A 17,906-nucleotide genomic window follows, 5' to 3' on the forward strand; every position below is an offset into this window, starting at 1 on the left:
TGACCAAGTGATTAGAGAAGATTTTTTATTTATTTATTTTTCAGAAAGAAAATCCATTGGTAATAAATTATTTCTAGTTTCTTCTATTTTCACAAACCACTACACATTTTATCATATTGAATTACTGTGCCAAGAGTTGTGCGGTCAAGACAGTGTTTACAGACAAACTGACAATATACAAACTATGTAGATGGTCAATGCTTTACTTTTGAAATGTGCGATAATGTGAGGGAATTATTCATTATTATTTGACAATGTGCAATATAATAACTCACTGTTCTTTTGAGGTCCCAGTAACTGTTGCAGTAGACTTTGTCAAGAACCTGGTGTACCGTCTATAACAGGACTTGTGGTATCACACCTCGAGAGACACACAGTATTTGTCTCGAATATGCACAAAAATGCAAGTGTCTTCCTTCATCCCAGTAACTTTCAGCAACTGGCCTGTAAATAAATAAATAAATTTTTAAAAAATGGAATTAATTTTTAAATAAAACCATTGAGTAAAAACTGTGTTCACAGTTCAACAATATTGAGTGTTCTGGCTGTAGCTGTATGCAAAACAATGCAAATCTGACTGTTCAATAAATATAAGATAAAAGATGTAATCGTAATTGAAAGTTAGCCATGGTACCCAGCATATGGCCTAAAACTTCAAAGTTTAAACGTGTGTGTGTGTACTTTGTTTTTACCTACCTGCTGACAATGTTTCTGCCTGTAAAAGATGGTGATGCTGGCGTTTTCCTGCCACAGTAATGTACTTGTCCATTTTCGCACAAGGCAGGATGCACAAGGCAGGAAGCACAAGGCAGGAAAGGCAGGAAGCACAAGGCAGGAAGCACAAGGCAGGAAGCACAAGGCAGGAAGCACAGGGCAGGAAGCACAGGACCTGCACAAGCTACTGGCAGCCGTCCTGGACCCAAGTTTCTTTGTCGGACATTCAGTTGTTGAGGTTCTACTACCCGATGACACAGACTGACTTTCGTGAGCATCTTGAGGTTCTACTACCCGATGACACAGATTGACCTTCGTGAGCATCTTGAGCTTCAGGACGCTGTGTGACCCGTTTCTCATCCGCATCCAAGCGCTTTTTGTCAATGAAACGCCTGTAGCAAGTGGAGTGAACCCCAGCGTCTTCGGGAACATTGTCAAACTCGATTTCTAGACAATGTTTGTATGTTTCTGCTATTCTCCGATTCTCACCATGCAAACCAAGCCACCGTTTGACGCTGTTTCTGAATGTATCCCCAACGTGTGCGTGTAAAATCCTTTGTTTCTTTTTTCTTTATGGACATGAGATGTATATAGCATTGTTTATAATCCTTTTGACGAGGTTTTGAAGGAGGTCTGACCGTAATTTCCTCTTCTTCGCTACTGGATATTGAAGACAAGGACGCAGACATCTTGGACTCATGTTTACATGTCCTTTCAAAAAGTGGCCACCTTATTGGTCTAGCGGGAAGCGCGTGACGATTGGTCCGCGAAACCTCATCACTCATGATCAAAATATGATTACGCGAGGGAAGAACTATTGCCGACTTTAAACACTAATAAAAAATAAACTGCAGGATTACACATGGAGAACTTTTATTTTCTTTCTCAAAACCAATAGATATTTTTATTATTCATAATATTATTTTTATATTTTATAATTTTATTGGAATGAAAATTATGTTTGAGACATTAATATGTTTGAATTGTATCATGAACTTAAATCACATTTCCTCTATTAACATTAAATAATTACTCGTAGGTAAACATATAATTTGATGTATCAATGTAGTCATATAGTTTATTAAAATGTTAAGACAATGTTAAGTTTTACATCTAGTCTACGTTTTTGTAACTGAAGAAAACCTGGCACAAACATTTTAATAGAACACCTTTTGGCAAGCCAGTAATTTCTGCTCAGTTTTGTTTGTTTGTTTGTTTGTTTGTTTGTTTAAATTGTAAAAAAAAAATAATAATAATAAATAAAAATAAAAATCATGTCTGTGGAAAGACTGAAGAGATACACGGGTAATAATGATTTTAACCAATCAGTTTACCTAAAAAGAATGACAAATATTTAAGTAGGTTCTATATATTTTAAAGAGATTTTTATATTATAAAACACCAAGGTAAAGTTAAGGAGAGTACAGAAAGCATTATATAATGTATAGTATAATCAAAGTGTAATAGAAATGATACTATTTCAGAGGCAGTGGTGATTTTTAAAATGTAAAATGCAGATGCCAGAACATTTTTTATTTGCATACTTCATGTCTTTATTGTATTTATTTAGGTCCTTATTTGCTTATTTGTATTATTATATAGATTTTTTTTCCAGTGTTATATTAAATAATCCTTAACATTTTAAAATGTGATTTTCCAAAGCCCACAAACACCAGAGCAACTCCAGAATTGTACATGCATAAAGAGAGAGAAAAAGATAATTGCATAATGTCACTTTTCCATTTGGCCTGCAGTGTGCATTAGAGTGGTCATTTTTCATCGAGATGTTAATTTTTATCTCTGTTATGTTTCATAAAAGCATATACTGTTCAATCTATGAAGACATCTCCATCTTCCTCTTCATCTACCTCTATTACATTAGGATAGCACTCAAACCTGTAATATTTACTCTCTTCACTCTCACTGTCTGTCTCACACTGTCCATACATCAAGGGCTCCTCAGAATACTGGCCTCCACAGAATGAGAGTTTCATATTTTTGTTGCATTCTTGATGCCAGTTTTGCTTTGAACATTTTGCAGTAGGGTTGCTGCATCTCAGTCTGTATTAATAAACAGGAAAGGTCATTAATCTATATTACTGTCATTAATTACATTTATATATCTACAAACCTTAAATGTCTTTAATCATAACTTAAAAAAAAATCTCTGGCATGTTTATTCACACAATATATTAATGGTGAAATTTTATTTTAACTTTATGAATGTAATGGATAGTTAAATGAAAGAAAGAAGGAACAAACCCTGTAATAACCACAACACAGTCCTGGCATGTCCAATTTTTTTTAAGTTCTGAGATTGCCTCCTCCATTAACATGTCGTATGATAAGGTAGTCACACTGAAACACAAATACAGATTGTTTCAAACTTTTGTAAAATAATAAGAAAGAGTCAGGCCTCACAAACTGGGTGACCCAGGTTTAGTTGTTGATAAGAGAAAAGAGCCATGGTACTTGTTCTCACAAGATCTTTCTAAGACTGTGGCAGGTTTTCAAGGAAAGCACCCTTGTAACCCAGATTGTAGTTAGGTTCTCAATCTGCAATTTCAATTTCTGAAGGTTAGGAACAGAGCGGAGGAATGAGATCAACTCGTTTAATTGCATGTTGTACTCTTGGGATCTACAGTAAAAAAAAATAATAAAAAATAGTTTTAACACTAACAATGAAATTGTCTTACACAGAAACAAACTTTAAATATGTATTTGTTTGTATAGATCTGAAAATATGAAGTTTGTCTACATAACTGTATATTTACGCAAACTACTACATTATACTTACGTGTCATTTAAACCCTCAAGGCACCTCAGTCTGTAAAGAAGACCAGCTCCATCGAGGTTGCTGATCTCAGAACATGGTAACTTGAGGTGAATGAGGGACGGTATAGTGGTGTTGCTTAGCATATCGATTTTCAAAGTAACCCTTAAAAAAAGATAAGAGTTTACACAAGAGTGTACATAGATTCAGTATCAGAACAGTGATGTATATGGCAGTTTATATTTAAGTGAATGATTTAAATTTGATAATGATCTTTATAAACCAATCAGCAGTAGCCACTGTGAAATACATGTTACAAAAATCACTTTATAAATATATTAATCACTGCAAGTCATATACAGACATGCATAGAAAGGGAGATAATGAGCACAAACATCTCACAACAATAATAATACTCATCCTATTACTGTGAAGATTTGTAAAATAGCAAGTATTATTGTAGAATGCAAATATTTATTTTTGTCCAGTTATTTCACAATATATTTGATAGTTAATTAGCAGGTCAAGGGTCCTGCTCAGAAAGAAAGGAATAATTAAAATGATTTACATGGAGTCTATGAAGTTTCTTTTAATGGTTAAAGATGAGCAGGCACTGTCATCATTTTGCTGAGCATTTTCCAACAGCAGACTGTTAAAAAAATAATAATAATACTTAAAGAAAATAAGATAAAACATTTATTAATAGTTTTTTTTTTTTACTATATCTCTTAAGATATGTCTATAATCATATTATCAGAAAAACTGGATTCTAAGCCTGAAGCAGTAACTGCAAAAGCTTATTTAAACTAAAGCTCAGTAACTTGAGTGTATAAAACATAGGTAGAGCACAGCTGCAGAGTTTTCGCCTACCGGATACTACAAATATTGGGGTTTGCATGACAGAGAAAGAGGATCCTAGGAGCCCAGCTCTCTGTTAGACTGTGTATGCCAAATTCCACCTCCTCCAGTCCAGGTACAATGTGCAGGAAAGACAGCAAGGCATCTGTTTTCTCAGCAAAGTATGGGTTTCTATGATGAGAAATAAACCAGCACATTTTCACTTCAACAGTAATTTGTGCTGTATACAGAGGTGAATAAAGCTCATGTAGTGAGGATTTAGTACTGACGGGTTGTCCACTAATCGTAGGGTTGGTGGTTCGATTCCCGGCCCACGTGACTCTACATGCCGAAGTGTCCTTGGGCAAGACACTGAACCCCAAGTTGCTCCCGATGGCAAGTTAGTGCCTTGCATGGCAGCTCTGCTACCATTGGTGTGTGAGTGTGTGTGTGACTGAGTGAATGGGACACAGTGTAAAGCATTTAAGAGTGCTATATAAGTGCGCCATTTACCATTTACATGGGTATTCAGAAAACAGACTTAAGCACTATTCAGAACAAGAGCTATGCATACTGGGTGGAGTTTGCCTACAACAGAAGAATGTTTCAGATATGATAGATTCAGACCTTGATCTTAAGCCTATTTTTCTTTTTAATGTCAGGTTAGACTAGAATCGAGTCCAGTAGTTGACATAATTGGCTAGGAAAATTCTAGTTAATAGTAAATATTGTTTTTTCACATAGTCATGCATATAACCAGCAAACTTATCAAGACTGAATGATTGTTTCAAAATTAAAACGTCTAACAATTTTCAATAAGTAATTCCTAAATGTATTACAGAAAAGTAAAAGTTACTTTTCACATAAAAAACATAACAAAAAAAGAATATGTAATACACACACACACACACACACACACACACACACACACACACACACACACACACACAATGGCACCCCATACACCCTAGTAATTTGCAAAATCAGACAGGGAACCTAAAAAAAACTTACTTATGCATCTGCTTAACATGACTCTGAATACCTATAACTTTCCACAAGCAAATATTTCTGTAACTATTTAACTTAAGTCACCAACTCTGTATGTGATCCTTAATGCATAACACCATATTGTATACTCAGCAACATTTACCGCTGTAGTTGTCTTGCAAGACAGTTAACATATTTTTTTTCATTATAAATTGGACAGCAATGGTAAACTGATGGTAAATATATGCAACTCTATAAGATATATATAATGAGCTTGAGCTAAATTGTGTCCTTACCTCTCAGTTAACCCTTTAGTCCCATAGTAAGACTGAAAGAAGCTACTCCAGTTGATTTCAGTGTCCCCTGAATATTCAGATACAATAACTGAAATGTATGCAAAAACTGCTTTCGTATCAGGATTGGAGCCACTACATCTCAAGGACAACCTGAAATCCAGCCGAAGATGAATAAAACATTTATTTCTTTTCCAATTACATGGCATTGTACATGAATTTCCAAGAAACAAAACTCCTCACATGCATTCATTCCTGGCGTTTTTCCTTACTCTTAGCTCTGAGCAGAGATCCAAGTCATAGTTTCCTATTTCTGAATTCAAACTATGAAGTAAAGAGAAAAATTGTTGCACTTTGGGAAAAATTAGTTCTCTCACAAAATATTTCTGAACTCTGAAGTAGCTTTTATTATTTACTGTATACTGGCCCACAATAAAGAGAACATTGTGTCTGTAGCAAAACATTGATCATGTTCAATAGTTAATACGTTAAAGTGTAGCAATTGTATATAAAAAAAAATAACAAACAAACAAGTCCCAACCTGAGCTGTCTTGGTAAGTAAACAGTGTCCCCATAATCCTCCACATCTGTGCCATAGCTCCCAGAACTGCAATGATTACAAAATTAATAATAATAATAATAATAATAATAATAATAATAATAATAATAATAATGTACTTAATATGTACTGTATACACTATATATGCACAATTTAAATTAAATGGAGCTGAAAATTATCTCAGAATATTTAATTAATAATAAATAATACATGATTCAGATACCAAAGCAAGTCATTTTGATACCTGAATTCTGCTGATCTGTTTGAGTCACTGATATCTGAATAGACACTGTCCCCTTCATCGTCACTCTGGAAACTGCATGAAACATTGCATAGCATCATCAAAGCCACTCAAACAATTCATTCAAATATTTGAGATTGCACTTTTCTAATAATGACTGCATGATTACATTTCATCTAAATGTTTTTATAAGTCATGGTAAATGTCACTGAACTTTAGTATGGCCCATTCTAAGTTCGGTGTTTGTCTATGAACAGTGAATGGTTGTATATCTGATTTTATGTACCTTAGCAGTGATTGTGAGTAAACAATAACCAAACCCAATAAGTAGAATGGTGGCCACATACTTTTGGCATTTCAGCATAGCATAAAACCATGAATGTGAGCCAGTGTAGAGATATGGGACTGACAGTGTTTAAACAGTATTTCTGGATGCTGTTTGGAACCTAAATGTTAATGATGCGTAGTGAATTAAGCATACAAAGTGGCATCCATAGGTGTAAAGATACTAACAAAAAAAGATACAAATCTATTTGAAATCAAAGGCAAACCTCTAAAAGTTTCATTTATTTTTATATTAAGGGAAATTAGAATAGTTCCCGCACAATGTGTTGCAAACAGATCCAAAACTGATTATGCAGAACACTGAATTTTCCACACTTACTTAAACAACAAAATCACTTTATAATTAATTTAAAAAAAAAAAAAACAAATTAGACACATAATTCATTGTTATATCTCAAATATGATACACTATACACCAGCTTTGGAGAGTTTACCATGAAATGCCCAAGTACCATTTAGACATTTGTTGAAACCAAAATAATTTGCACTGTCAATCAGGACAAGTGCCCTTAAATAGAAAGTATTCTGCCACCTGCCCCACATCAATATAATCTGTCTCAGTCTAATTAGTAAGCATATGTTTAAGAAAAGTATTGCAGTAATTAAACATTGCTGTCTTCTTTATGTTTTCAGATCAAGTTGAGCACTTGAAGAAATAGTCTGACATGATGAATACGGGTTTCAGATTAGCATTTTAGAGTGGAAATGGGTAACACATCCAGCCACTCCAGTTTATTCTATATTAAAGAATTACTCAACAAAAACTTTTAATTTTATCAAAAGATATTATGTGAATCATACAGAATGCACCATGTAATAAAAAGAAAAATTGCTACTACCTTTTCCAGTCTTCCCTGGCATTCTGTTCATCAGCACGATCTCTCCTTTTTTGCCTTGACAGCATAACACTAGCTCAAATAAGAGACACACAAAACAAAACAAAACAAAACAAAACATATTACTTTTATTCTATAATAAAACTGATAAGAAAACAGTTATCCTTCAAACAGTATAGTTTATTATTTTTTCTCAGAAAACACATGATACAATCCAATATAATCAAACCAGAAAAGCTATATATATTATAGTATAAATTGAAACAAATGAACCTTTTATGTATTATTACAGAAAGGTTGCACACTCACTCAATCTTACACAGACTGGAAGAGGTCTGAATAAGGTGCAGAATGCTGGAAGCAACATGAACTGTGAAAAATCTCAGTGCCAGCTCTACCTCTTTCAGAGCAGGAATAGTGTTCATGACAGATAACAGTTCGTCCAGGCACTGATCATACTCTGGACATCTGCAATTTACAGCAACTGTATAACTGTATAACTGTATGACTGTATAAATCAATATAAAGCACATTACATTGATGCTAACTACATGAGACAAATATGTTTTTTTAATTTGTTGTTTCATTAGAGTTTGTATTTAGATCAGGTCTAAATGCCATATCACTCACAGCTCAGTCATTGCTTTAAGCTGATTGTAATGATGGAAGAATGTTGTCCAAGAATTGTTGAAGAAATCTGTGTTGTTTGTTATGGTGAGGGTGATACAGGGCAGCACTCTGTGAACATCACCTGCCATATAACCTGTTGTTGATCTGTTTTTTAGGAAAGAATTTTAGACAATTATTAATTTAGTCATCAGTTCAGAATATTATTAGGCTGAATTTGCTAGTATAAAAACAATAATATTAAATTAATTATTTGTATGTTATTTTATGGTGACAATATGTTTGTCAGCACAATTTAAAACATACATCCAGCCGTGATAGTCATGATAATCCAAATGACGGCATCCAAAAGACAGTATGGAATTTTTGTCAGAAGACCTGAGAGAGAGAGAGAGAGAGAGAGAGAGAGAGAGAGAGAGAGAGAGAGAGAGAGAGAGAGATGTCAGTGTTCTAAAAATCAAATGAGTTCAAATATTGTAAAATGAATGCATATGGTAGGAGACAACTTGTCTATAATGAATAACTTATATATGCTCTAAAGAAGCAAGGTTTTGTAGTATTTTTATATTTAAAGTAGAAATGGCATGTGATGTTAAGGTTTTGTATGTTTGGAAGCAATGTGTGTGTGTGTGTGTGTGTGTGTGTGTGTGTGTGTGTGTGTGTGTGTGTGTGTGTGTGTGTGTGTGTGTGTGTGTGTGTGTGTGTGTGTGTGTGTTTAACTCAATGCTAACCTCAGGGCTTCTCCTCTGATCATTCCCAGAGTTTCACCTCCACTGCCCACTCTCAATCTGCAATAAATATATATAATAAAAATCTGCCATATAGGGTAAGACAAATATCAGATGTTACAAAGTATGATCATACTCAAAGAATGGTAGACTAGAACAGGCCTGGAGAAAATAAATCATTTCAGCTGCCCAATTCTCAGGTAAGCTTCTCAAGTGTAACTTAACCTCCGTTAGAGATGGCACAGATTGGAGGACTGAAAAGATAGTGCTCATTTGCTTGTCCAAGGAGAAACATGTTCTGCAAAAAATTAATACATTTATATTAAGAAATGTAATAAACTACTTATAAGCAATTATGTGCTTAGAAAAAAGCACTTTATATTCTAGCACTTAATTAATTTAATTAAATTAATTAAACTGCTTCCAAATAAAATGTCAAATAGTAAAATAATAAATAAGTTCCAAATAAAATGACCATTACAAATTCCTAACTGTGATTTTCCAAGTTCCAAGTTACATAAAAGCATAAAAAGAAAAACATCAAAATATATAATAAATATTATTCAAGTGCATACATGCCTTTGATTTGATTTCATCAGGTGGCTACTCATTTTCAATAAAACTTCCCAGTTAACAGTGGCACCCTCCATAGGTGGAAATGTCAGTGAGAGTTGCAGGAGTATTGCTTTGAATTCAGTGTCATGTGCATCCTGAAGACTGAAACAAATCCATTCAAAAATAATTTCATACAAATCTTTAACAGAAGTGAATGCCATTATTAAAGAAAAAATATTTGTAGACATATTCTAGCTCTATCCTACTTTCCACACACATTCCTAACTAGCAACACTCTGCCATGCCCTATGTAACTTGAATAATTAACAATTTACTTATTCATGTTTTTTACATTCATGTCCAAATTATACTTTAATAATGGTGTATAATATTTCTGACTTATCATACCTTGAACTGTGCACTTTTAATTTCAGATGTAGTATCACACCATCCACATAACTGAAAAAGCAATTAATAATTACAATGAACATTGCAAAATAAGCATAGCTTGTTTCTAGAAAGAAGAACAATTACAATGAACATTTCAAACATATTATATATGTCTAGAAATAAGCTTGACAATAATATTAATATTATTGTATAATAATCTCATAATTGTAAATATTATATAAAACTGTGTCCTATATTTAAGATAAACTTGCTAAGATTTTCTTTTGGTTTTGTGGGCACTATGGGAATGTCTGTGAAGGTTTGTTTTGGTTTTTTTTTTAGCAAAAATGTATTCAGAAAAAAACATTTCTTACACAAGATCATCTGTGAACAATGACAGAGAGCAGATGTCCTCCTCATTGATACCTCTGAGACTATCCACATCAAACCTAGCAAACAATGCAAAAACAAATTGAAACTGTTCAGGCAAACACAATAAAACTGTATTTTATATTTATTTATTTCCTTGTTAGTTTTACATGTAGTTTTCAGTGTGGCTACCACTTATTTTCACATTCGTGTATAGCCAAAGATTGCAAAGATTTAAAAGTTCATTTAATTTGAAATACAAAGCAGTCTAGTAATACTGCATTGTCTTAAAATGCTTACATGTAGCCTGTATTTGAATTTGTAGTTTGTCAGAAAAATGGTGTTTCTAGTTTGTGTAGTTTTGCATTGTCTATTTACCGAATGGAATCACGTCCAACACTGGGTCTGTTTTGGGAGAAAGTGAGGATCTTTGAAGCACTTTTCAGACTCAAATTTTTAGCATCCAGCTTCACTGTAGTTAAACCAGGTATAGAATGGAGGAAAGACAGAAGTGCATCTACATGCTCCTCAAACTGAGGACTTGAAAACATTAATCAACAAGAAGGAGTGTTATTATTTTTTAATATTATTTTTTGCAGGATTTAAATGTAGTGACAAGTTCTTTACTACAAGCAATGTAGTTGGTGTATTCTAATTCAGTCAAATCTGTGTTATGTATAGTTACAACATGGAACTAAGTCTGTTTGTATGATGAAATGAAATCAAAAGCAAACAATGAGAATAGTCAATGTGAATCCCTCATGTGGAGTAACTTGTTTTTGACAGAAATTTTTTTATTATTATTATTTAAATACATTTCACAACCAGAAGAAGGCAGCATACACTTACATTTCTTTAAGATTATATGATATCCGAAGGAGATGTTTCATGTCATTGTGGGATATCACTGAGTCAAAGGCCACTGAGAGGTACACAAGAGCCAGTCCACATTTCACAGAGGATTCCACAACATTGTGCTTAATAGTTATTTTGTACCTGGAATGAAGAAAAAAAATTCACAAAAAATAAAAAGGGAATTTCAAATGATAATTTTAATGAAATAATTTTTATATTCATATAAGCTGTATGAATACAACATAGAAAAATGGACTCACAAGTTGTAATTATGTATTGCAAAATGTGAGCAAAGGCTTTCCTCTTGGTTCTTTAAAGTAGCCACCTTCAAGCTGTGTAAATATGGACAGGCATTGGTTTTATTATGCATACAACATACTAAAAGTACTATAAGTTTTTTAGTCAGCCAAATCATTGGTGAATAGGTGCTCATTCATTATATTGATTAGATAATTATAAATGATAACAAAATAAGTGGCATTTTTTTTTATTTTTTCACTATATTCTTGATTGTTACTTTTGGCTTACTTCAGCTCTGCAAGTTTTACCTGAATTGTCCTGAAGCCTTCAGACATTTGTGAAAGTTCATGAGGATTTCAGTGTTGTTGTGATTAATGGCCTTCACTGTGAGATGAACATCACCAACAGATCTTTGCTTCGGCAAAGTGCTCATGATCATCTGTACACTGTGGTCAGACAGACTACCATCTTCTAACCTGTGTTGAAGTGAAACCAGGGCAGAAAATATACGCTTTTTTAGTCTACATTCTGTTACTGAACTGTGGATAAAATAAACTTTACAATACCATTTCCTAAGCAGGTCTTATAGTAATACTTTTATTAACTACCAATAGCATTTATTAAGAATAACACCCCAGTCAATGTTAATGGGTAACCATGTCATATTATTGTTCTTAGGACTATTACACATAACAATCCTCAGACTACTCTGAGCTAACAATAATAAATCATATAGACCAGTAAAGGCTGGTCATGATATTAGATAGGAGCATTAAAATATAATATCTCTTAACAGCTCAACATTAAAACTATTAGAACTGAGCAATGCATTATATCACATGGTCTAATTTATGGCATAATAAGAATGAGTTTCATTCCAAATATCATGCATGGTAAACAGAAGAGTTGTAACTCTTTTTGTGAACCAAAAGACATGAAATCCATCTGTCCTTTATATGTATTTTGTACTTCAGTTGGACAGTGTGTGGTTAGTCTATCTACTTTTAATTTCTCCTCCAAAGGTCTTGGGGGAAGGAGAAAGGATGACAAAGTAAATAATCCTCAGTGTTCACATTCATTATACCCATGAGTGTATTTCACATGTGCCTTCTCAATCACTGCCGATGATATTTTACATAGTAATCTGCATAGTTTGCTAATAGTAGGAGATCTGTAAGACTAAGAAATTATTAAATAATTAATAGTTTAAAATAGAATTAACCCAATTATTTGTTTATTATTACTTACTGAGTAGTTAACCAGTTTTTATTGGTAGTTAAAAGTAAGGTAATAATAGCACTCATTTGTCCCTGCTTAGCAATAGTTCCAAGTAAGCATTCGAAAGTGTTACCGCAAACTGTATTATGATCACCTCAGACATTGAAGGTGTTTTCCTTTTCCCATAGCTGAGATCAGATAGACTGCATCATCATCTGACACATAATTCACTGTTAAACTGGGAAAAAAATTATCACTGATTCAATGATGCAATTGATATTTCAAACCTAAAAGATATATATATATATATATATATATATATATATATATATATATATATATATATATATATATATATATATATATATATATAATCATACCACAGCAAAGTCATTATTTAACTTTTTATTAAATTGTAAATTGGAAGCTAAATCATTGTAGCTGCAGGATAAAATTTCTATTTATTCCACAGTGCTTTGGAATTCTCAGATCTGATTGGTTAGAAGGTGTTGCTTAATTATGCTTTCTGACTGCACTGTTTCTTTGAGGTTTTTTGCTTTGGTTGGGGTTTTTTTATTATTATTATTAATTTCAAGAAAGAAAAAGGCTGGTGAGGGAATGTCTATAACTTAAATGATAACAGGAACTATCTTTTAATCCGCAACATTAAATATAACTATAAATGGTTAACATTGAGATGTGTTGTTCTTTAATAAATTACAAACTGTAATCGTTGTCAATTTGCTGTGGTATAAGAGAGATAAAAATTTGAGGAAATGCTGTTATTGCAAAATAATTAACGTCATCGTTGATTATTTTGTTGATTATTTTCCTACAGCATGCCTCATCATGTTTTATTCCTGACATATAGTCGATTTGTTGGTGATATTAATACTAACTGTAGTTCATAACATTTGCTCAGTGCTGTTTCCATCATTTTTAGAGTCTGCATTGTACTTGCACGCAGATACAGGCTTCTGATGCGTCTACAGAACTGCAGACAGTACGCTGCTGCACGGTAGTCTGTCATCTGTGAAGAACTCAGCAAAATTTTAACCCCAGCCCTCCCTGTTTCCCAAATTTTCATAATATTCATAACAACATTCTTGTCATTCACCTCATACAAGCAGTGAAGGGTGAAACTGCTGAAATGTGTCATCATATCATTTTTTACAAATGTGTGCATCCATTTCTCCAGCAGGGAACCAATTTTTCGAGACATTACGTGTTGATGTTTTTCATTGATTAAGTTGATCACTTTCTTGTTGGAAAGTCCAAAAAGACATTGGATGACTGGTAACAGATGGGAATTTTTGGACATTTTAAACAGATCTGAAACTGATGATAGCAGTTGCTTGATTTTTGTCTCAGCCTCTGCCTTGTCGAGTAAGATGTAGAAGAGTGCAGCAAAGAACTCTTGAAAGCTAAGATGCAAAAAACTAAACATTTCCTTCACATGAGTTCCCTCTCTGTGGTGAAAAGTGCAGAGGAAAGGAAGGCCAACCAGATTTAAGATCACCTCAGGAACAAATTGTCTTTCAAATAGGATTTTGCCTTTAAGCATTCCTTCTTCAGCAAGCTGGCCAAGGTTCTTCAGCAGGTTAAACTGTTCAGTTTGATTTAAATCTTGGCAATGATGTTCAAGCAGGATAAACACAAAATCAATGAAAATGGAGGTGGTACTTTTCAATCCACTTGTCATTCTTGTACCCATGTTGTGCTTTTGCTTAAATACGTTGCAGATAAGCCAGCACATTACAGGGCTGAAGCAAGCTGTGTAGAGAGCCTCATGTGTCTTTACTTGGTCATGCACTTGCTTTGAAAGATCCGTGTCCTCAAAGAACTTTTGAAAATATTCTTGCACTCCCTCCTCAGAAAAGCCAATAATCTCAGTAAAGCGTTGTGGACACTTGAGCAGTTTTCCTAATTTTTTTGTAGATGTTGACCTTGTAGTGATCAGCAAGAAGGACTCTTTTAACATGATTCCCCTCAAAAGGGAGCTCAGGATGGCAGCAGGTTTAGCCTGGATATCAACTCTGACAGGCAATGCCCTTTCAGGCAGAGAACATCTGAGCTCATCAAACCCATCCACCAGGAAAAGAACTTTCTTTTCCTTATCTTTTAGGATCTGAGTCATTTCTTCACTGCAATTTAGAAGTTCCACCAGACTTATGTCCCCAGAAATAGCATTAAGCTCTGAGCATCTAAGGTGAAAGACTACATCAAAGATCCCTGCAAAGAGATCTCCCTTGGCCCAGTCCAGAATGATTTTTTGTGCCATGAAAGACTTTCCATTTCCAGAATTTCCTTGGAGAATGACAGCTTTTGGACATTCATTGTTTGGACCATCCTCTTGACTAAACAAGTCATCAATACCAGTGCTTTGGTTGGTATCATATGTCCTGAGGTTGAAAAAGTCCTTTCCTTTGGAGCACATTTCTTTTTCTCTCTCTTTCTTCACTCTGTATCTCTGAATGATCAGTGGATCAACATAACGATCTGCTAGGAGCACATGCTCACCAGGACAGGAGGTATATTCCCGAGTGTATGCATACATGGACACTATTGACTCCTTATACTCTGTCATCACAGAGGTCATATCTAGGAACAAAAAACAATGACAAATGACCAAATAAGATTCTATTAACTGAATATGGACTGCTGAACAAATGATGAACAAATGTTATGGGATATGGTTGATTAAGAGATAAATTGCAATATCTAAACTATCATAAAATGGCAAGTTAACATACCTCTGGCCTCACATTCTGACACGTTTGCACCTACACAAAGGTTCATTAAAGCAATCATTCACAATTTCTGTATATATTATGTCTCATGTAAAATGTCACTATATATTCAACAATTTCCAATTTAATTTACAACTGTAATTTAAATCAAACTATAAAATAGTAAGCCTTACCACCAACACTTTGTGTGAGGGTAATGCACCCTGCTCCTTGTACATTATGAAAAATTGGAGCAAAAACATTTCCACCCTGAGCCACAATAGTAACTTTTAAGTGGTCAGTTGATTGTGCAGCTCTTTCTTCTATAGTACATGTCTCCCCTGCAGGAAAATATAGAGAGACAGACAAATCAGGTTTTGGTTTTTTTCCCCCCCATTTGGTAGGGTTTTCTATGTTAAATTCAGTCACTGCTTGAAACTAAATAACTTAGATTTGACTTGTCTTTTCCCATTTAAAACGGCCGAATATTGATTATCAGTCATCAACTATGTAACAGCAAACTATTTTCTTGTAGTCAATTATTATCACAACTTTAGAGAATAAAACTTAGTTGATATCTAATTCACATACATTAGACTTACTATCATACTGCTCCATCTGCATTTGTTTTCTCAGTAGTGTGCATGCAGGGTTACTTAATTACCCTGTTAAACAGAAGAATATCTTAGCAAAAGAACAATTTTACATGAATGAAGTTTGGACTGATGCGAATTCTTATACATTTTCAATTATTAGACTGGCTGGACTGGGCTGCTTGGATTGTTAAATTAATTTTAAAAAATTATATGGTATTATATGGCTTCAATATTACTTGAAATAATAAAGTGTGAAATTTCTACGGCTGCTACCTTGGTCAGGTCTCTCTTGTAAGAGATTTTTTTTTTAGCTTAATAGGACTTCCTGGTAAAATAAAGGTAAACAAATAAATATTTATTTATTTATAGCATACTTACTAATGACATCAATAAATCACATTTTTCAATGTGACAGGATTTTTCAAAAAATCTAAAAATCCAAATTCACCATCGACATATTTTAATATTCTATGAAAACACTACATTAAGTTCTTTTATCAGGCATTTCCACTGGAAAGCTTTCGTAATATGTTTTGACTTTCATTTATAAGGCCAGAAAATAAATCCTTGCAAGTTTTACTTACACCATTTTAGAGAATTTACTCTTTCTGCTTCACTTTGTTGATTAATTTAATCTCTTACAAAGAAAGTCTATTGTTATGAGAGAATGCTTCATTTCCAACTTTGATGTGTTTATCACTTCCCACAGAAACCAAATCTCTTTTTTCTTAGCTGTACTCCACTTTCACTTATTGTACCCTGCCTGTATTGAAATCGAAATCTGCTGAAGATTGCAGTCTACATAAATAAAACTAAATAAATAAAGTATAAGTCACAGTATAATAATAATAAAGTATAATTACTTTTTACCTTTTGATGTGAACCAGATATGAAACTCACATCCTATCCAGGCCTTCCATTGAATAAAATGACAAAATGTTTTCCATTTCGAGTTACCAGCATGTACTTGAGCCACTAAAGTGAAATAAGTTCACTAGACTACCACACCCCAGTCTGTTATCTGCAATTCTAAATGGAACATCAACACAGAACAAACATGCTTATCATAATCATATTATTCCACCTTCATGGACTTTCTCAGTGCTTGGGACTAACATTTAATATATAAGAATGTGTGACTATTTAAAATATTGTATTTTGTGTGCATTCTGTCAGAATGATAGGTCTTGCCTTTTAGATTAATTCAATTAAGTTGGCAATTAAAAATTAATAGTCATAAAAGTCGATTTCAAAAGGAAAGTTTATGAGTATACCATAATGATATGTAATGACAGTTTAATAACACAAGTTGACATTGGATGTTTATTGATTTTTTTTATCTTTTAAAAAAATTCAGAAATGAATATGATATGCAGCTTTAAAGTAAAAGAGCCCATGATATCCAGGTTTTCAACAGCAAATGAAAAATGCATACCTAACACTTCCAAGAAACAGAAGTGAAGTGAGGCAATACAGCGAATTAAACATGAATTGAAGACAACATATGTTATTAAAATCATTCTCAACATCTCTTGGACACATGATACATAGAAAGTAGTGTATAGTTAACCTGAGTTTATGGTAAGCTTATTTTTTGTAGATAAGGTGTAAAGAGATAAGGTGTTTTTGTTCGTTGGAGCATGTAAAAAAAATTTTTGGCAGATGCCAGGTGAGTTTCAGCTACTGTTCAAGCCTGTTATTAAAAATTATTTTTTAAAAATTATTGATTTTTTAAGTGGTAAGAAAAATCACTGAAAATTATATTTTAATATTTATATTTTAGTTGAAATAGAAAAAACTGTGTTTTATGTTTTATTAGCTGTCAGGATTATCCAGCAGTATATGAAAATGTTTTCATTGTGCTAAAGCATTAGTGGGTGGCACAGTGTGCATTGCCGTCTCAGAGCTCCAGGATCTCTGGGTTGATCCTGAGCTCAGGTTACTGTAGAATATCTGTCCATGTACTCTCCATTCCATGTGTGTTTCCACTGGCTTCTTCCTCCCCAAAAAATGC

General features: G+C 33.5%; 1 protein-coding gene across 1 annotated transcript; it reads right to left on the reverse strand.

Annotated features, from left to right (window-relative positions):
- Positions 1-1,482: 1,482 nt before the first annotated feature.
- LOC128623811 (uncharacterized) lies at positions 1,483-16,899 on the reverse strand. The gene is made up of 26 exons (XM_053650916.1): positions 15,321-16,899; positions 13,467-15,168; positions 12,722-12,805; positions 11,658-11,825; positions 11,370-11,441; positions 11,104-11,250; positions 10,633-10,794; positions 10,260-10,334; positions 9,904-9,954; positions 9,520-9,657; positions 9,077-9,238; positions 8,944-9,000; positions 8,519-8,590; positions 8,216-8,359; positions 7,895-8,053; positions 7,589-7,657; positions 6,408-6,479; positions 6,146-6,211; positions 5,848-5,928; positions 5,608-5,757; positions 4,615-4,778; positions 4,358-4,516; positions 4,056-4,136; positions 3,512-3,652; positions 2,977-3,352; positions 1,483-2,775 (listed from the first exon to the last, which is right to left on the reverse strand). The coding sequence occupies exons 1-21, from the start codon at positions 15,376-15,378 to the stop codon at positions 4,667-4,669; spliced, it is 3,801 nt and encodes a 1,266-aa protein (XP_053506891.1). The 5' UTR covers positions 15,379-16,899; the 3' UTR covers positions 1,483-2,775; positions 2,977-3,352; positions 3,512-3,652; positions 4,056-4,136; positions 4,358-4,516; positions 4,615-4,666.
- Positions 16,900-17,906: the final 1,007 nt, after the last annotated feature.

This window comes from Ictalurus furcatus, chromosome 20 (genome assembly GCF_023375685.1).
Source record: "Ictalurus furcatus strain D&B chromosome 20, Billie_1.0, whole genome shotgun sequence".
Classification (NCBI taxonomy): domain Eukaryota; kingdom Metazoa; phylum Chordata; class Actinopteri; order Siluriformes; family Ictaluridae; genus Ictalurus; species Ictalurus furcatus.

Excerpts from the sequence above, each read along its gene's own strand:
- LOC128623811 (XM_053650916.1), bottom strand. The coding sequence starts at position 15,378 with ATGATTGCTTTAATGAACCTTTGTGTAGGTGCAAACGTGTCAGAATGT. Across the intron at positions 8,054-8,215 it reads CTTAAAGCAATGACTGAGCT|ATGTCCAGAGTATGATCAGT; the intron begins GTGAGTGATATG and ends TGTAAATTGCAG. Across the intron at positions 7,658-7,894 it reads TCCAGTCTGTGTAAGATTGA|TGTTATGCTGTCAAGGCAAA; the intron begins GTGAGTGTGCAA and ends TATTTGAGCTAG.